Source organism: Trichosurus vulpecula, chromosome 5, assembly GCF_011100635.1.
Source record: "Trichosurus vulpecula isolate mTriVul1 chromosome 5, mTriVul1.pri, whole genome shotgun sequence".
NCBI lineage: Eukaryota > Metazoa > Chordata > Mammalia > Diprotodontia > Phalangeridae > Trichosurus > Trichosurus vulpecula.
The window spans coordinates 191,110,553-191,131,939 of record NC_050577.1 but is presented as its reverse complement, the minus strand read 5'-3'; the positions used below and the strand labels follow the sequence as shown (position 1 = coordinate 191,131,939).

At 38.7% G+C, this 21,387-nt stretch overlaps 1 protein-coding gene across 1 annotated transcript; it reads left to right on the top strand.

Moving 5' to 3' along the window:
- Nucleotides 1-10,310: 10,310 nt before the first annotated feature.
- On the top strand, nucleotides 10,311-20,491 carry GDF3 (growth differentiation factor 3). The gene is made up of 2 exons (XM_036759192.1): nucleotides 10,311-10,575; nucleotides 19,671-20,491. Exons 1-2 carry the CDS (start codon nucleotides 10,311-10,313, stop codon nucleotides 20,489-20,491), a joined length of 1,086 nt encoding a protein of 361 aa, XP_036615087.1.
- The last annotated feature ends 896 nt before the right edge of the window (nucleotides 20,492-21,387 follow it).

Here is a 21,387-nt window from a genome sequence, read left to right as displayed (position 1 = left end):
TGCCTGATGACAGGGACTATCCTACTTTTGTATTTGTATTCCCAGAACCAAGCACAATGCCTGGAACTGAGTAGATATCTAATAAATATGGATTGATCCCCATTCCACAGCTAGAGAAACTGATGTTCAGAGAATTGAGTAACTTGTTCAAGGTCACACAGCTAGCAACACTTGAACCCAGTTCTTCTGATTACAAATGTGCTATTTTTACTAAAACCTACTCCTGATTCTCCATGTTTCTTTCCCCACTTTCCTCCCTTTCCTGCTCTTCTCCTCTTCTTTTATATGTTGTCTTCCCCTATTACCACGTAAGCTCCTTGAGGGCAAGGACAATCTTTTTTCTTTTATTTGTATCACCAGCACTTAATACAGTTCCTGCCACTTAGTAAGCTCTTAATAAACGCTTGTTGACCTGACTTGTTGACTAAACCAAAATTCAGGTCTTCGTTCTCCTTTTCTCCCATCACTAACACAAATTCCATGTGTCTCTTCAAGAAAGCAATTGTTGGTCATCTTTGTTCCTACACAGATACATTCATGGGATCTTAGATTTAGAGCTGGAAGGGTAGGAGGGATTTCCAGAGATTTGCAGTGAGTTACGTCATATGACAACTGTTTCTTAGGTGAGATAAGATAAATTATCTTGGTCACTTCAAGGCATAGGGAAAATTTGATATTCAGGTATTACCGTAACTGATGGCAAAAAGAGAACAATAGGTCACAGATAAGATAGGTTTGGTCAATATGCCCAAAGCTTCTTACATATTTCTCTGCTACATTTAAGAGAAACCCAATACAAATGGGGGGATGGGGTGAAATGGAATATACTACTACATAAATTCCAGGGTTTCTATAGAAATCAATTACAGTACCTAATTCAAAAGAAGCTGCAAGGTAAGACCTATCTATGTGTGGACAAGTTTAATGTCTAGTGCTGTGAGTGCAGCAAACTGCAACCTAACCTCACCTGGAACCATTCCACCGATTCCTGAATTTCAGACTGCCCTTCCCAACAGCTCTCCAAAATTTTTGTTCCTGGGCTCCATCTCACATAAGCTACTGCCTTAAAACCTGAAGCTCTAATGTTTGCTATCCTTCCTGGCCACCAACATTAACCCCTACTTCAAACATTTGTGTTGGTTGATAGCTATGTCAATAATAATGAAAACAGGTAGTGAGGTGAGAGAAAGGATTTGTGATCCACATCTGGCCACTAATTTCCAAACAAGGGAGTATAAAAGTGCATATGCCCTCAGGATTTTACCTTAACATTTATTATAAAGGCAAGCACATTGGAATCCCAAATTTTCTGGTTGTCTCTGTGTCCCTACCAGAATACTTTTATGAAATAAATATAGTCCTAATACCTAAACCAGAGAAAGATAAAATACAAAAAGAAAAATATAGGCCAATATCATGAATAAATATTGACTCAATTTTTAAACAAAATTATGTCAGACTACAGTGAGTGATTTACCCAAGAAATCATTCATTATAACCAAGTGGGATTTATACCAGGGATGTAAGGATGGTTCGATATTAGAAAAATAATCATGATTAACCACATTAAAAACCAAAATATCTAAAATGATATGATTATCTCAAAAGATGCAGAAAAAACCTTTGACAGAGTAAAACACTCCTTTATGCTAAAAACTCAGACGTACAGGCAAAGAGGGACCTATTTTTTTAATATCATAAAAGGCATCTGTCTAAGACCAAAAGATAAGCCTTATATGCAATGGGGATACACTAGAACATTTTCCAATAAATATGGGAGAGAAGCAAGGATGCCTACTCTCCCCACTATTATTTGATATAGTTCTGGAAATGCTAGCAACAGCAATAAGACGAGGGAAAGAAATTAAAGGCATGAAGATAGGTAAAGAAGAAATAAACTATTCTTATTTGCTGATGACATAATGGTTTACTTAGAAAATCCTAAAGACAGTAGTGAAGACAATAGCTTCAGAAAAGTTTCAGACTACAAAATAAATCCTGAAAAATCAACAGTATTTCTATATAATAGTAACAAAACACGAAAAGCAATCACAGGAAAACCCCATTCCAAATAATTGCAAAATACATAAAATAACTGGGGATTGATCTATCAAAGACACATAGATTCAATTAAAAAGTGTTCCTTAAAGAAATAAAGAACTACTTAAATAGCTAGAAAAATATTCAGTACTCATGGCTAGGTTATTCTAATATAATGAAAATGATAATACTATTAAAAATTAATTTAAACTTTTAACGCTATACCAATCAAATTGCCAAGGGAACATTTTATAGAACTTGATAAAAAAAATAACAGAATTCATTTGGAAAAATAAAAGACCTAGAATATCAAGAGAAATGATAAAAAGAAGTAAAGACAAAAAAGGAATAGCATTTTTAGACTTCAAACTTTCGAGATCAATGGAAAAGACTAGAGAGGGAAAAATCAGAAACAATAGAACTGAATAACTCAATATTTGATAAAAGGGAAATTATAAATTACCTAAGAGAAAACTCCTTATTTGACAAAAACTTCTGGAAAAATTGGAAAGTGGTCTGGCAGATAACAGACTTAGAATAGCACCTTATGCCATATTCCACGATATATTCTAAAAAGATATGTGATTTAAATAAAGATCCTGCTATAAAAAAAATTAGAAGAGAAAGAGATCATATACTTCTCACAGGTTTGGGTAGGAGATACATTCCTAACCAAACAAAAGATAAAAACAATTACACAAAGTAAAAAAGATAACGATGATTACTTGAAACTGAAAAGCTTCTTACAGACAAAATTAATGCACCTAGGATAAGAAGGGAAGTGGTCATGGGGACTGGGGGGAAGCTTTATATCAAATTTCTCTGATAAAGGTTTGGCATTCAAGACATAAATAATTAATAAATACATGTAAGACTAATAGCCATTCCCAATAGATCAGTGGTCAAAGGATATGAACAGATAGTTTTTGAAAGAATTGCAAAGTATTAACAACCACATGAAGGAATGTTCCGAATCACTACTCATAAGAGAAATAGAAATCAAAACCCAGAGGTCTTACCTCATGCCCTGCAAACTGACAAAACTGATTTAAAAAAAGGGGGGCAATGGTAAATTTAGGAAGGGTGGCTCAGTGAACAGAGTGTGGGGCCTGCAGTCAGGAAGACTCATCTTCGTGAGTTCAAATCTGGCCTCAGACACTAGTTGGGTGACTCTGGCCAAGTCACTTAACTCACTTAACACTTTCCTCATCTGTTAAATGAGCCAAAGAAGGAAACAGCAAAACACTTCAGTATCTTTGCCAAGAAAACCCCAAATGGGGTCACGAACAGTTGGACACAACCGAAACAACTGAACAACAACAACATGGAAGGATAGGTAAATTAATACATCATTGGTGGAACTGTGAAATGGTATGACCATTTTGGAAAGCAATTTGGAGTTACGCAAATGAAGTGATTAAAATGTCTCTACTCTTTGAACCAGAGATCCCATTTTTGATATTGCGCCCCAACTAAGCCATGAATGAGAAGAAAGTCTTCAAATACTCTAAAATATTTATAACAGGACTTTTTGATAGAAAAGAATTGGAAACAAAGTAGATGCCCATCGATTGGAGAATGGCTAAAAAATTGTGGTATGTGAATGTAATGGAATACTACTATGCTACAAGACATTATATGAGTGATAAATATAGAGAAGTATGGAACTATCTATATGAATTGATGAAAATTGAAGTAAGTAAAGCCAAGAAAACAATAGACACAGTTAATACAGCAATGTAAATGAAAAGAACTACACACCAAAAAATCAAAAGTAAATGTAACAAAATTATAAAGATCAAGCAGGACTCAAACAAAGAGATATGAGAGAATGCCCCAAACCCACCCCTTCCTGAAGGTGAGAGATCTACAAATGTTACATATTGCACATATTTTCAGACTTTTTAAATGTATTGATCAGTTGTTCTGGGGGTTTTTCCTCTCTAAAAATGTTATTTATTATATGGGCTGGCTCTCAGGGAGAGGGATACTCAGGAAAACTATAATGATGTAAAAAAACAGAAGATATCTATAAAACTTAAAATAAAAGTTTTAAAAATAAAATGTTCTATGTCTATGTCATCATAAACTGTCCATGGGTTCATGAAAGGAGGATAGCCATGACTGACAGCCTATGTGAGGGCATGATACTCCTATCTCTAATGCCCCAGAACACTGTACACTAATATTAAAATTTAAAAATTGATGTACCCTCTGTCCCAATATATGATTTGGGATATATGGCCATCATGTCAAGGATCTTGGGATCAAATGGAGGAGGAGAGAAGGGAAGCAATGATAAAATATGTGTACAAATAATCATGACACAAGAGAACATGTAATGTGTTTAAGGGTTGGGTAATTGACTTACTCAACCTCACCTCACTTAAAGTGATGATAAGATGTTCAATCAATCAATCTCATTCATAGTCCTTAGTCTGAGCATTAAAAAAAAAGTATTTGAAAACCATTTGATGAAGTGAAATGATGCCAGAGAGGAAGACTGTTCCAATTAGTTGAGGGATTTCAGCATGCACCCTCTGGGTCCTATATTAAAGCTTCTAGGTAACCTGAATCAGAAAGTTCCGGCAAGGGTGAGCAGGAGAGAGTATTCCATTACACCCCTAAGGAACAAAAGTAAGACTGAGTTGTAGCAAGGAAAGGACATATTAAGGAGCATCCTTGATCTTAAAGGCATCTCTGCAAAAGCCCCAGGATGAGAAAAGTCCCAAGAAAATATTGGTTCTTTCCCCAACTTCCCTTCCAAGCTCCTGTCTATCTTTATACACTATAAAATAATCTGCTGTTTTAATACTCAAGTGTCTGCAGTCAAGTGGATTTTTTTCTCGACCACAAAGAACCCAAGAGTTAACTAGAAATAAATATAAATGTGAATTTAGGCAAAGGACTCAACCTCTACTTAAATGTTAGTTTTTCCTAACAGGGGCTAAGAGATTGTGATTGAACTCATAACTTCAATTAAAATAAACTCCCTAAAACTGAAAAGGATGAACCCTAAGGACATTAGTGGCCATTATATTACCTGGTAGTGGCCAGGCTGGTAAGACCAATTAAGTCCTATGATTAAAACGAACTAATTGTTATAACAATGTTACAAGCCCAAAAGAAAAATCCAGGTGAAGTGCTATAGGAAATTTTTAAAAGATCATTTGCAGCTTGGAGTCAGAGCAAGAAGAAAGTTTTGAGAGAAGACCACTTGGAGGAGAGGACATCCAAATTGAGATTTTACCGGGCAGATATGGAGGATGAAGGAATGGATGCATGCCAATCCTTCATAGTCTAGAAGTCAATTCAGTTGAGCTACTGATATAGACTTCCTGGATTGAAAAGGGGGCTAAAAAGAAACTTGAAATAGTCATCTCACGTGGAGTGATTGTTTAACAGAGGCTCAACTCAAGGGAGGTCCAATAAATATAAAGATAGGTTTACAATTCTGTCAACAGGAGTTCATCCTCCTCCATCCTATTTTTAGCTAAATACATATAGCTTCTTCAGGTATGATATAGCTAATTTCCAGCCACCCATTTTGAATAAAGTTTCATGTACTTCATGTACTTTTTTTATGATTTAACAGAGAAAAATGTAGAGAAAACAAAAAATTCAAAGTCCATTCTTTTGCTTTAGTTTATTTTAGTTTATTTTAGTTTATTTAGTTTATTTTAATATACAAAGAAAGAATTTCTTTTAAAAGCTGAAGAGATGCCATTGGCATTTGTTTTAAAAATAAACATTAATATAGATATTTACATGTCAACATACATTTGCTGTTATTTCTCCAATTCTTCAGCTGCCAAATCAATCTTCCTAAAGCACAAATCTGACCCCATGTAACCCTCCCGTTCAGTCAACTCCACTGGTTCCCTGTTGCTTCCAGGATCAAAAATAAAATCCTCTGTTCAGCTTTTAAAGCTCTTTATAACCTGACTCTTTCACACATTTCTAGTCTCCCTTCTGCCAACCCATTCCATGCAATGACACTAGCATCCTTAATGTTCTTCACTAAGATGTGCCATCTCCCAGCTTGGGCATTTTCCCAGACTAGTCCCATGCCTGAAATGCTCTTCCTCATCTCTGACTCTTAGCTTCCCTGGTTTCTTTCAAAAACTCAGCTCAAATATCACCTTATGCAAAGAAATCATTCCCAGTCCTTAACCTTAGGACCTTCCCTCTGAGACTAGCCCTAAATTATCCTGTGTATGTCTTGCTTGTACATAGTCATTTAAACGTTGCCTCCCCCATTAGAATGGGAGCTTCTTGAGAACAGGGATTTTTTTTCCTTTCTTGCTTCCTTTCCTTCTTTTTTTTTAAATTTATCTCAGCCCTTAGCACAGTGCCTGGAACATTTTGGGCACCTACTTAATAAATGTTTATTGACCTGTTGACTTCTCACGGTCCCATCCCTGCATATCTTCCTTACCCCCATTCCCCTGCACCTTTTAAAACAAACAAAATCCCAAAACAACATCCTGTTTTCAATCATAGTGTTGATTCCGAATCACTTTGAGGTAGCTCACAGTGGAGGGCTTTAGTCTTAGAAGGAAATAAGATCACCTGAGTGAGATGAAGATGAGATTTGAGGCTTGAATTGGCTAGAAAAGTTTTGGGATGAGCTGGCCTCAGGAAGCATAATAGCTAAGTCATTAGGGGGCAAAAAAAAATTGTAGAGCAGCTAAAAAGACTCTTTTAAGAGTAGAACCACATTGCACCTGTTTAAACTGTGCCGGATTGCTTACCATCTCAGGGAAGGGGAAGTGGGAGGAAGGAGACAAGGATAGAATTTGGAACTCAAAACTTTGTTTTAACATGCAATTGGGGGAAAATAAAATATTATATATAAAAACACGAAAAAAAGAATAGGCTCATAGAGAAATCATGAGGTTAGTGGGGAAGGTACTGGATTTGGAGAGAGTATCTATTTTTTAATGTTGGCTGTTACTTCGTATTATGTAATCTATCTAACCATAGGCAAGTTACTTCTTAGTTTGCTTGTCACTGAAATGAGAAAGTTGGACTAGATCAGGAGTTCTTTACCTGAGGTTCACTGACCCTATGGGAATAGAATTTTTGTTGGGGGGGGGGGGTAGACAGGAATTTGAATAGGGAAAAAATACATCTTTATTTTCATTAACCTCTAATTGAAGTTTACCATTTTCTTCAATGGTAATTTTTTTCTAAAAAAACATCCTGAGAAGAGGAATTTGAATGAATCAATGAATGAATAACTCATTTATGACTATGTGTGAAGCACTGCCCTAGTCCCTGGGAATACAAATAGGAAGACAATCTCTGCTCTCAAGAAGCTCATATTCCAAAAGAGGAGACAGCCCCTAAGAAAGGTGTCAGGTGCAAGTCAGACAGAAAAATCCCAGGATCCCAAAGTCCTTTTCCCAGTGGAAAAGAAGGTAGTAATATCTCTTCGATGTTATTTCCAATGATCAAATCAAATCGATTGCTGATGTTGAACCATTTGACAGTGCCAAGGGGTACTAAACATGGGGGAGGGGAATTAAATATTAAATTTTAAAAACAAACAAAATAGATATATAAGTGCTAATCATGGTGCACATCCACAATCCCTGATACTAATGAGACTAAGACTGATGACCATTTAGTGGTAAAAACTCTCAGATATCTATGACACCAAAAGAGATCAAGAACCCTTGAATTAGATGTGAGACTGGGGCCCCCTCAGCTCTAAATTTCTTGATTAGTAGTAGTAGAATTGAAGTCGGCACATTCCTGTAACTTTGCTTAGGCATGTTCAGCAAGACCAGAAAAAAGCAGAAGCTTCAGGGTTGATTGGTATAGTAAGTACCTTCCTGGATATTAAAAAACCTAAGGCATAAGTAGGAAATGCCTTGCAGGTGTTCATGCATATTTTCATATATAACATAGTAAAATCATGAATTACCTTATCAAACACCAGTAACTAAATACCACCAATTAAGGCAAAGAACAAGTATAAAAAAAGAAAAAATCCAAATGAACTGTGTTATCATGACATTGAACCTCTGACCTGAAAGCTATAAAAAGCTGAGAGAGAAGGCAAAAGAAATGTTACATTTTTTTCTACTCACCAAGTTTTGCAGCTAGGTGGCACACTGAATAGAGTGCTGGGCCTGGAGTCAGGAAGACTTATCTTCCTGGGTACAAATCTGGCCTCACACACTTGCTAGCTATGTGACCCTGGGGAAGTCACTTAATCCTGTTTGCCTCAGTTCCTCATCTGTTAAATGAGCTGGAGGAGAAAATGAAGAACCACTCCAGTATCTCTGTCAAGAAAACCCCAACTGGGATCATAAAGAATCAGAATGACTGAACAACAGCAAAGTTTGGGTCTAAATCTGTGATTCTACTGGTCTAAGGAGCTCCTGGTGAAAAGACTCCCACCACCAAGGCCAATCAATAGCTTTCCCATAAATCATAATGTAAGATTGTTGTCTGGTATACTGAGAGATAAAGCAACTCCCCTAAGTTCATAAAGACAGTTCGTATCAAAGGCAGGACTTGAACCCAAGGCTTCATTACTCTAAAGCAAGTCTTCTATCTTCTATATCACCTTGCCTCTCTACTCATTAACTTACTAAATCACTATGACAATGTAATAAATTCACTTCTGATTCTTTCTCAGAGATCAAATTCTGTATTCTTTCTTATTCTTTCGTTTCGGAATAACCACCTCGGAATAACCATGGCAAAACATCACTTCTGTAACAAGTCTCATTCATTTCTTCCTGAAGTAACTCTTCTACAGAACAGACTGAAGCAAACTTCTTTACTTATGGCTCATATACCATGGTGGGGGTTGGAGAGGAGAGCTGCACTAGGTCTTTCTAGGCTGGAATTGCATTGATCTCCACTCTGGTGAGCACAGAAGATTTGACTTGCTCCTTTTCAGACCTGGTCTGGCTCTCCCACTCCTTAGGCAACTTCTTGGGCCAATGCTCCCAGGGTTCACCAAATGAGTTCCAGATTTATCGGGGGTGCCTGACTGGCTTTAACCCTTGTGTTTGTCCTTTTCTTATATACTTATGTTCTAGTTTGCATTAAAATTATTTGTGCTACCCTATTATCTCTTCCATGAAGGTAACAGCTATATTTCAGTATAATTGGTGTCCTTTGTAATCCTGTGTGCTTTATTTTATACACTTAAAAACAATATTCTGAAAAGAGATATATAGGCTTCACCAAACTGCCAAAAAGATCCATGACACTTTCTATTTGATTCACCAGCAATATGGAAGAAGACTCTATATAGCTCAGAATCTAAACCAAAATGAAGGTGGTTGGAGATTTGTTCCCAGGTCAACAAGTTCAGTTTTCCACTTCCAGCACCCTGGTTCCATCTAACCCAGGGCCTCAATCTCTTCACTCCACCCCCAACCAGAGTCTTTACACTATCACTACCAGCTTACTCAAGTGGGAGAGGCTTAGGAGCTGATTGCCCTCATTAAGACTTGGATAAGAAGGAACAATAGGTAACAGAAGACATTTGGCTCAATTTAGAAGGAACTGAAGGAGATGAGAGGCTTCCCCATTTCAATTCCACAAATATTTAATAACTGTCTACATGGGCTAGGCATTGTGGCAGTCCCTAGGGACACATTTTGAAAAATGACAGTCTTTGCCCTCAAGGAGTTTCTCAGGTAGATATATATATATGACTTAGATTACGATAAATGCATGCAGAAGTCAAACTGTGGCTTGAGTGATTAGGGGAAGTGGAGAGTGCTTACAGTATTGCCTAACCATATGTTACTATGTGGGAACTCCCTCCTCCAACTCAAATCTAACCCAACAATTGTTTAATAGATTGATACTAGGGAGTAGTCTGAGCCTGTGAAAGATGAAGTGACTTGGCCCTTGGTCACTGCTAGTAAATACCTCAGTCAACATTTGAACTCAGGTCTTCCTGACTCCTGGACCAATGGGGTTTTACTTTGTAAAACTGGGCTATTTTGTCTGGGTAGCATCTGAAAGGTCCTTATTACTTTTTTGAAATGAATTTTAATGATCATCATACATCTTGTGCTTTCAAACTTTGGGTGGTGTAAAAGGTGGAAGGCAATTGGGCTAGGCCTTCCTAAGTAGCTGGGAGGGGAGAAATTTGAGGTTCCCTCTCCTTAATCAGATAATCTCCACATACATAGGACGCCCACGAGTCTGAAAGGCCAGTTCCTAGCAGCTCCAGCAGTCCCGTCGCAGGGGCCCTTTACCCTCCTCTATCTCATTAATCCCTGCCTGAGATCATGTCTCACTTCTTCTGCCTCATCTTAGGTCTTCAGCTGACCCTGGCCTTGAGGAAGACACCACAGCTTGAGGAGGCTTCCTTGCTTCACTTTATGGGCCTGAACAAGGTACCTTCACCCCGGATAGCACAACCTGTGCCCTCCATCCTGATGAAGATCTTCCAGGAGAGACAGAAGGCTGTAGCCACAGGACACTACCGAAAGCTTTGCTATGTGAAGGAGTTTGGGGTCCCTGGGAACTTGATCCGTCTTTTCCAAGACCAAGGTAAGAAGGAATGCAGAACAGCAATATTTGCTCTTTTAGAATGTCCAAGAAACAAAAGAGGAAGGCTGTTATTTGTTTCTGAGTGTAACACATGATCAGTTCATTCTAACAGACTATATTAGTGAGTACTTCCTACTCCCCAATTCCTCATGTCAGGAATGTTCCCCACCTCTAACTGTCAACCCTCAAAGACTTCCCTCATCTCCACCCACCCCCCAAAAACACCATCTTTCCTTAGGTGCTTAATTTGTACCTGTATTACGCTCTTAATGTGCTTTATTGCGTGCTACTGTTATTTGTAAATTATGGCATGACTCACTACTAGATTATAAACTCCAACAGGGCAAAACAAGATTTATTTTTCTTGCTGTCTTGCCCAACATTTATCAGCTACAACATTTTACTCATAGTCAACTGGTTGTTCATGTGAATTGCATTGAATTAAACTAAATACTCTCCCTTCTCCCCTCAGAATCTTAGTTTCACCCAGTCTAGTATCAATGCATTGTAAACTTCTTCGCCCCCTTTTTTCATTGAAAAGCTCCCTTTGGTTGCATAAATGAATAGTATGAACTTCAATAAAAGATTTCTAAAGACCAGACTTGTATGATTTCAACAATATAGGGTACTCCCTCAACCGTATTGTATTAGAGAATCACATGGGGCACTGAGGGGTTCATTAACTTGTACAAGAAGGTCACTCAGCCAGGACGTGTCAGACGAAGGACTGCAAACCTGCTTGTCCAGAGACTGTTAGGCAGGTTGCCTCCTATGGCAACAAGTGGCCCACCAAGCTTAAGAAATAGACACAAGCCTGCTCAGCTGAGGTTTATCCAGTGTGAAACAGAGGTCTCAATATAGATGAATCCAAGCAACCCCCAAGCACACACATAGAGAGACACAAAACCATTTACAGAGTTCATACTCATACATTCTCTCTTAGCTCCAGAGTTCAGGAAAAAGGCTTAGAATTCTGACATTCTCGTTTTTATTTTCAGCATTGATTTTCACAAGAGTTTGGATTACGAATTTTCTCCCCATTTCTACCCTCCCCCCACTCCAAGATGGTGTATATTCTGGTTAAGGCTTAGAATTCTGTAAAGGGGGCAGGTGGGGGATGGAAGGAGTGGCAAAGACCAGTTTTTATTCCTTCTATTTGAAGTCAGGAAGACTCATTTTCCTGAGTTCAAATCTGGCCTCAGACACATATTATATAGCTGTGTGACCCTGTGCAAGTCACTTAACCCTGTTTCCCTCAGTTCCTCATCTGTAAAATAAGCTAGAAAAGGAAGTAGCAAACCCCTCCAGTATCTTTGCCAAGAAAACCACAGATGGGGTCACCAAGAGCTGGGACACAACTGAAACAACAGAACAACCACAAAAACTAAATGCCAGCTACAGGAAATTGAGGAAGAGAAGCAACACAGATGGCTCTTTGGAGACAGAAACCAGACGGGGCAGAAAGGAAATCATAGAGAGGTGGCACCGCGGATAGAGTGCAGATTTAAGATCTGAGTTCAAATCCTGCCTCAGATGCTTACTAGCTATGTAACCCTAGGCAAGCCTCTCAGCCTCAGTTTCCTCACCTGTAAAATGCGAATTATAAGAGCACTTACCTTATAGGGTTGTCATAAAGATCAAGTGAGATAATATATATAAAGCACTTTGAAAGCCTTGAAGCCCTATATATGAAGAACCTATCTAAGTACTAGTTATTATTGCTAGTCTCCTATTGAGAAAAGAGCATCGGACTGGGAATGAGGAGACCTGGGTTCTCTGATCAGCCATGAGTATGCAGACAGCATGAGCCAGACTTGTGGGCACACCCTGAAGGAGCCTTCCCATTGGTCTATTCCCTTAAGGGAATGTTCTGCCAGAGTGTTCCAGCTTTCGTATATTCATTTACAGAGTGGATCGTACCATAGATATCAGGCTTTGAAGGCAAGGTGAGTGAAAAGAATAGAAAGGAAAGAAAGCCACTTATTCATTCCTGGTTCCAGTTAAAGTAGGACTGCTCATGGTATCCTCTTCTTGCACACTACACCACCACCCCCACCACCCATGAAATGGTCAAGATGTCTTGGCACAATCCAGTCTTGACTCTTGAACATTTTTCTTACTTCTCCATTCTAGCCATATAAGGTAACAATGTGTAAGGTCCAGAGATTTGTAATATGGTAGGAGCGGGTTGCAATCCGTCAACATAGAGCCTCAGAGAAGCCCAGAGTCACACAACTAGTTAAGTGAGAGAACTTTAATTTGAATCCATATCTTTCTGGCTCCAGATGTATCACACTACCTAGTTCACCAGTCTTTCTCTGCCATTTTATAGAGATGGGACTCTGATTTCATTGGTAAAATCAACTAAGATTTATTATGCTGAAACTCTCTATGGATACCTATCAGCACCTTATCTGCAGACTCAGAGAGTTGCTGGGTCACCAACAGTTGGAGTAATTTTCCCAGGGTCATATAGAAAATATGTGTCAGAACTTAATCCAGATTTTTATGACTCCATGGATGTTTCTCTACATAATACCCCATTACCCACCCCTACCCCTAACATATAGATAAGAACCTTCAACATATTGCTTTAATTTAAATTAATGTAATTTATTATATATTATATACGTCATATATAATATATGCATATTATAATACATATTATATTGTGTATATATTATATGTGTACACATATATAATATAAGGATATATAACATATGTATTGTACACATATATTATATGTATACATTACATATATGTAACTTAATTTAAAAGTTAGAGGAGATAAAATTGATGGATTTGGGTTTTATAAATTAAAAAATGTTATCTAAAATAACTTTAGTATGTGTGTGCTGCCCATGTAACAAGATTAAAAAGAAAAGAAACAAGTTGGGGGGAGGGAAACTTTGCCATCAATATTTCTAACAAAAACTCCAAAATCCCTATCTCTTCTTTATAAATTTGTATGAAATCTCCTCCTAAGGATACAAGCAATTCTCAGAAGAAGAAACACAATTAGTAATTCCCTGAATTGTTGTTTAAATGGTCTAGTAATAGGAAAAATATAAATTAACATAGTCACATTGGCAAAGGTTAAAATAATTGTGGGGGCATAGATTTAAGTGCTAGAAGGCTCCTCAAGAGCCACCAAGTCCACTGTCTTATTTTGCAGAGGAGGAAACTGAGGGAGAGAGGTGAAGTAACTTGTCCAAAGTCCCACATCTGAGGCAGGGTCTGAATCCAAGTCTCTATCCAATACACCCGAGTGCTGCCCCCTCAATACTGGCAGGGCCATGGATAAATAGGGGAGCTGTGAATTGATGGATTCTTTTTGAATAGTTACATAGCAAGATTCAATGAGAGTTACAAAACTATTCATCTTCATAGATTTAGGGCTGGAAGGGTTCTTGGGCTTCATCTAGTCAGTCTCTTCATTTTACAGATGAAGAAACCAAGACCCAGAACAGAGAAGTGAATTGACCAAGGTCACAAAAATGGCAGGATTAGGATCTGAATCCAGGTCCTGTACCTCCAAACCTCACACTTTTTTCCCACTACCCCAGGCTGACTCCTTTCAGACCTTTACTAAAGAAACTATATCCTAATGATATAATGAAAAAGAAAATGAAAAAGACCAACCTATATACAAAAATACCCAGAGTAGCATTATTCATAACAGCAAAAACATATCTAATGACTTGGAAATGGCTAAACAAATTTTGTGATGTGAATACAATGGAATATTATGCTATAAAATGATAACTATGAAGACTAAAAAGAAATATGAGATTTACATGATACAATGCAGAGTTGAGAGTTATTTGAACAATCCCACATTCACCAAGAACAATTTTATAATAATAAGAATAATTTTGTTGTTTGATGGTTTTAGGGTATCCCAACTCTTTGTAACCCCATTTGGGGTTTTCTTGGCAGAGATACTGGAGCTGATTTGCCATTTCCTTCTCCAGCTCATTTTACAGATAAGGAAACCGAGGCAAATAGAGTTAAGTGACTTGCCCAGCATCACACAGCTAGTATGTGTCTGAGGCTAGATTTGAACTTGAGTTGGCTTTATGGCTTCATAGATGTTCTCTACATAATACCACATTACCCACCCCCTTGAGTTGGCTTCCAGGCTTGGCAAACTATTCAGTGAGCCACCTCACTCACAACAACAACAACAATAAACAAAATTCAGGAAAATGCAGAATTCAAAAGAAGAAATAGGAAGTAAGAGTTTTTTATCTTGTTCAAGTTATTGTTTATATTTTTAAAATAATGTTTAAAAAAAAACAAGAAACTTCAGCATAAGGATTGAGACTGGGTCTGTGGTTTCACTAATAGAAGCAATTCCCTCTACCAAAGCAGGTGAGAGTCCCTTCTTAGTAGCTTATAGTCTTAATTATCTGGAGCACTAAGGCGTCAAGTGACTTGCCCAGGGTCACACAGCCAGTATGAGTCAGACATGATATGAACCCAGGTCTTCCTTCCTTTGAAATCTGTTTGTTCTCTGTTGTGCCACACTGCTTCTTTTTTCATTCGTCCATTCATTCACTTACCATTTGAACAAAAGCTTTATTACCAGTCCAGTCAAAAGTGACAACACACACACACACACACACACACACACACACACAAACACACACACACACACAAACCACAAATGAAGATTTTGTCCTGGAGGTCTTCACTTCTTCCCAATTGGGAACACCAAAAAGAAAAGTTGAAGAAGCTACAACTGCAAACGATGATTAACTATAAAGAAGCTTGGTTCAAAAAGAGCCCTGCATTATTAATCCAATCACTTTGAACACTCACCAAGATTTGCTTAGAGAGATAAAGATAATGCAGTGATAATAATTTCATTGTGTTTCTTTTATGGGAGTGAGGAGTGGGGGTGGGGGAGAGATGAGTGCTTAGCACAAGCGGGATATAGCTTTGCCTTTCTTGCTAGATAGCAGTCAGCCAGTCATTAAAACATTTATTAAGCATCTACTATGTGCCAGACACTGGCTAAGGATACCAATTTTAAAAAAAAAAAAGTCAGCAGCCTTCAAGTCAAAGACAACACATATGCTGAAAAATGCAAAAAAAAAAGTCTACGATCATTAACAAACCACTAAAAGGCTTCAGCATAGGAAATTAGTGGAAGCTTTTTTAAGATGAAATATGTTTAAGGTATTAAAATCTTTTAAAATATTTGGAAAAAAAGTCTGTAAGTTTTTCTGCCAAAAAAAAGAAGAAAAAAGTGACTAGGGAATAATCAACAAATCTGTATTAAGCACCTACTAGGTGTCAGGTACCAGTGTGTCCTGCCAACACTTTCAATTCATCATGTCCCAAACTGAATGCATCTTTTCACCTGAACTGATATCTTTCCAAACCAGGGAAATTTTGCCCTGGGATTGTGGAATGGTAGGACAAGGGAGATATATACTCTGTGGCAGGCATGTGGTAAGATAGCTTATATAGACATCTGGATGAGATGGGAGGCTAAAGTATAACCAGGTATCTACAGCCAGCCAGTTAGAATAAAGGACTACCAGTTTTTGGTTACCAATCAATTGGGTTGGGCCCTTGGGTGGGATATTCAAAAATAAGTGGAATAGCTTCCCCAGGGACTGAGTCTGGATTCTGGAGATCCTGGTTTTGGCTTCAGGTCCCATATCAGGTCCCTGGGAGGAGCAAGTCATTTGTACTATCTATTGGATGTCCTCACGGTCAACAAGTACAGAACAAAACCCATTATCTTTCCCCCTAAATCTTCCTCCGACTCTGAACTTTCCTATTGGCATAAAGGACTTAAGCATCCAAGCTCACGACATTGATGTCACCTCTGACTCTTCACTTACCCTCACCTCACATATACAATATATTGCCAATCTTGCCATTTCTACCTTCACACTGTCTCTCGTATATGTTCCTTTCCATCTGCTCATACAGCCCAACCTTAGTTCTAGCCATCACCCCTCCCCTAGACTATCACAGTGGCCTTTGAACTGTTCTTTCTGCCTCGAGGGTCTCCTCATTCCACTCCATTCTCTACTCTGCTGTCCAGTTCGTTTTCCCAAAATATAGATTTGACCATATCATCTGCTCAACGAATTCAAGGGGTTCCCTGTCACCTCCAGGATTAAGTGATTGTTTATCACTTACAGCTCTTCGCAACCTGGCCACTCCCTACTTTCCCATCTTTTTACACTCCCTGCCACACACTCTAGGACCAAGTACACTGGCCTACTTGCAGTTTCTTAAATGCAACTCTCTATTTCCCATCTCCGTGCCACTGGACTGGCTGTCCCTATTCCAGGACTGCTGGGAGCCATCATCCCCACTTCTTGGTTTCCCTGGCTTCCTTCTAAATTCTGCTCAAAGCCCACCTTCTACAGGATTCCTTTCTTGGTCCCCAAGCTCTTAATACCTTTCCCTTTCAGATTATTCTGCATTTATCTGCTCTATAGAGATCAAGTTAGTTACAACATGTTGTCTCTCCTGTTAGAATGGGAGATCATTAAAAGCAGGGATTTTTTTTTTATTCTTTGTATTCCCATTGCTTTTGTTGCTGTTCAATCATGTTGGACTCTTTGTGATCTTATTTGGGGTTTTGTTGGCAGAGATACTGGAGTGGTTTGCCATTTCCTTCTCCAACTCATTTTACAGATGAAGAAACTGAGGGAAACAGGATTAAGTGATTTGCCCAGAGGCACGTAGCTAGTAAGTGTCTGAAGCTAGATTTGGAATCATGAGGAGTCTTCCTGACTCCAAGCCCAGCATTCTAACCACTGCACCACCTAGCTGCCCCTCTCAGCACTTAGTGCAAGGCACATGGTACTAGTGCTTAAAAAATGCTTATTATCTTGACTGATTTCACATAGTTTTTATGAGGAAAGTGCTTCGCAAACCTTAAAATGTTGTATAACTGTGCAATTGTTGTTTTTTTCCATATTCTACCATCTCCTTAAGGTTTTCACACACACTCCAATTTTTCATCTTCTGGCTTCTTGACCTTTATCTAGGAACTTGTTTGAGTTTCCCAATCACTAGAAAAATAAAAAATAAATAAATAACCCTTTACTTTTCCCCTATTTCTGCCTCAACATATCTCCCTATGTCTCTCCTTTAACCACCCACTTGTGAAATCCAATGGCCTTTCAAAGTCAGTCCTCATTTCCTTGATCTCTCTGGAGCGCTGCTGGCAGCCATCTTTCTGGACTGGCCTCCTCTAGCTTCCATGACATTGTTCTCACCTCTCTTTTCTATGTTTATGAACTTACATGCCTTCTCAGTTTAGTTAGTGGCTTCATTTTCCTAATTCCTTTCCTTATCCAAGGGCATTTCCCTCCTCTTTTCTCTTTATACTATATCCATTTCCTTTTCTTCAATTATCACCTTTATGCAGATGATTATCAAAGCTGCATCTCTAGCCTCAGCTTTCCCTCTGAGCTCTAGTACTATTTTCAATTGCTGGCTGAACTTCAATAAATAATCAACAAGTCTTGGCTAAGCACCTACTTGCTAGGTGCCAGGTACCAGCATGACCCAGCAATACCTTTAATTCAGCATGCCCTAAATTGAATGCATCATCTTTTCATCCGCAGTAATATCTTTCCAAACTTTCTTATTTTTGCTGAAAGCATCTTGCATCATCTCTCTTTTCCCTCATCTGCCTTATGCCTTCAATCACCACGTCTTGTTTATTCTTCCTCCAACATATCTGTCAGACCTCTCCTTTCTATTACTACTATCCTAATTCATATCTTCATTCCTTCTTACTTGATCTATTTCTTTGCTATCAGTCATTTCCCTCTCTAGACCATTTTTTTGCTTGTGTCAAAGTAATTTTCCCAATAAACAATCTGATCTAAGTCTTCTTCTGCCTTTAGTAGTTCAGCATTGTGTATAGGATAAAATGTAAATTTCTTGCTATAATATTTAAGGTCCTTCATAATCAGGACCCAACCTGACTTTTCCATCTTGTTTCATGCTACTTGAATTTATGAATCTGTTCCCTGTTCTTCTGCCTTCTTCTACCTCTCTGTAGTTGCACAGAGAACTCTCCATGCCAAGAAAAGACTCTGTGTTTTTGCCTATTGAATTCTTCTTCCTGCAAGGTCTACCTCACTTGCCACTTTCTTCATGAAGGTATATCTAACCCTTCTGTTGATGGGTGTTGCTTCCCTTCTTCTCTATTTTTACCTCTCCTGTGCACTTTCACATTCTAGAATATAGGAATCAAATAGAGAGAAATAAAAGATTTGGGGAGGAGGAGGAGTCTCTTCTGGCATTAGGAAAATTGCTTGGACAGCAGTATGAAAGGCAAATTGGAATATGGATAGACTGGAAACTGGAAGATAAATTACAACAGAGTAGATGAGATGAGGTCCCACCTATGGTGGTTACAGTGGGAGTTGGGGATTATATTGGAAAAGTAGAATGTACAGGACTTCAAAACTCACTAGATACATGCAATATGGGTGAGGAAAGAGGCAAAGATGATGGCGGTTATGAGCCTGAATGATGGTAATAATAATGGTGCCACCAGCAAAAATTGGTAAGTAAGAGACAAGTTTTACTGGGAAAGTGAATTCAGTTTGGGACACGTTGAGTTTGAGGTGTCAGTGGGACTTATCTAGGAGACAGTCAAAAACCAAGGTTAGTACAGATTTTTAGATACGGAATTCATCTCATTGTGATGCCATAAAGGAAGACATGGAAATGCCCAGGAATCAGATCAAGAGACAAAGAAGGGCAAGGATAGAACCCATATTTAAGTTTCTGAAGTATTTCACTTTTTACTTGTTCTCAAAGGCCTAATTACCTTCTTGGTGGGTGAGAAAATGGGAGGCCTTAGCTTAAGATTTTGACTTAGACCCTTAGTGTGTTAGGTTATATAAAACTAATTCTCCGAAAGTAAGGCAGAGCTTAATCCCCTGATGGTTATTCCCTTCTATAAATCCACATTTTTGCCCTCTCTTATCTTGCCTACATTCCCACTCAACGGTCCTCAAAGTCACAGGTTTATTCCATGTGGTAGGAGAGTATAAAATTCCGCAGATGTTAATATGCATTATTCCTTTGTCCTACTTCAGGTGCCCTTTTTTACCCCAAAGAAGTGGTCCAAGTTCCATCATGCACACAGAAGTTTCTTTTCTTCAACCTTTCAGTCATCACCCAAGATGAGCAGCTAATGATGGCCAAGCTTGATTTGAGGTTGGGGCTTAATGCTTACAATGCCCTGCAAGAGGACCTGGAGGTAGTGGTGTCTCTAATCCAAAGACGTGCTCCTCAGCCAGACCAAAAGCTCCTACTGAGGTATCTTCCCAGATCTCAAGGTATTCTTCATGTGGACCTGCTGGATGTGGTTAAGGAGTGGAACTCCAACCCCCAGAGTAATCTGGGATTGGTTCTAGAGTTGTTGCCAAAAGGGGAAAACAACTCTACAGTGACAATATACCCTCAGGAGACCTGTGACAACTGGAGACAGTCCATTCGGGCTTCTCTAATGGTGGTGACCTTAAACATTAAAGAATGCCCCCGCTTTTCTCACTTTCCCAGAAAGAGGAGGGCCACTCTTCCAACTATGGAATCTGCTTCTAGGCACCTCTGCCGGCGTCATCAGATGGTCATCAATTTTGAAGACCTGGGTTGGCACAAGTGGATCATTGCTCCCAAGGAGTTTAGGACCAACTACTGCAAAGGAGATTGTCCTTTCTCACTTATGTCCTTCTTTAACAGCTCCAACTATGCCTTCTTACAGACTCTCATGAATTCTAGAACCCCGGAAATCCCCAAAGCTACCTGTATCCCCACAAAACTATCCCCCATTTCCATGCTTTACTATGACAGTGATGGCAATATCATCCTTCAACACCATGAGGGCATGGTGGTTGATGAATGTGGTTGTGGGTAGCGACGTGTGTGTAGGGTAGTCCCAAAGTTTAATAAACCTACTTACTATTTAGTTCTCTGATCTCTAGGATCTGAAATCATAGTCCACTTCTTGGAATTTTAATCATTTCATTTCCCTGAGGAATAGCCAGAGAAACTATGATACAAGACCGTGATGGAAGTAAGAGAGTAAACCAGAGTAATCACTTGCTCGCCAAACTCTGCAGGCCTTGATCTTGTTCTGACATCTACAACATCCAAAGAGAACATGACAAAAGAGAATCCAGGATAACATCCAAAACAGATAGCTCCCAGTCTCAAGTTTCACTACCCCAGGCACCTTTTTCACCACATCTGCTCAGGGAATCAGGGGTTTCTATGTCAAAGCCATTGATATTTTGTTCTAGTTTTGTCCACTGTTCCCATTCTCCTTCTCCCTCCCCATCAAATCCTCTCCACAACAGCATGCTCAGTAAGCCTTTCAAAATGCATCAATTTTTACTAAGTCTCAAAGGAATTCCAGAGTAGAACACATAAATCAAATACATGTTATGGCTATAAGTCTCATATTACTCAATTTTGCTGAACTAGGTATACCCACAGACCTGTTTTTAATAGTTATTTCAAATGCCCCATTTCCCTTCATGGCTCATTGGTCAGTTCCACTAAACATCTATCTTGGTAGCTTATCTATGTATATACATACATATTCAGATCAACCTATACATATTACCTACATATGTTTACATATACATGTATCTTATGTCATACATATTGTCTATAGGTATATGTGTATGAGGGGTGTTTGAATGAAAGTAAGGTGCGTATATAGGTCATATATGAGTATGAGGGTATATAGCATGTGGGTGTGGATTTGTGAGTATATGTGGAATGTGGATGTGGGAGGATATAAGTGTA

Coding starts and splice junctions, on each gene's coding strand:
- GDF3 (XM_036759192.1), top strand. CDS start 10,311: ATGTCTCACTTCTTCTGCCTCATCTTAGGTCTTCAGCTGACCCTGGCC. Junction 10,576..19,670: donor CCGTCTTTTCCAAGACCAAG/GTAAGAAGGAAT, acceptor GTCCTACTTCAG/GTGCCCTTTTTTACCCCAAA.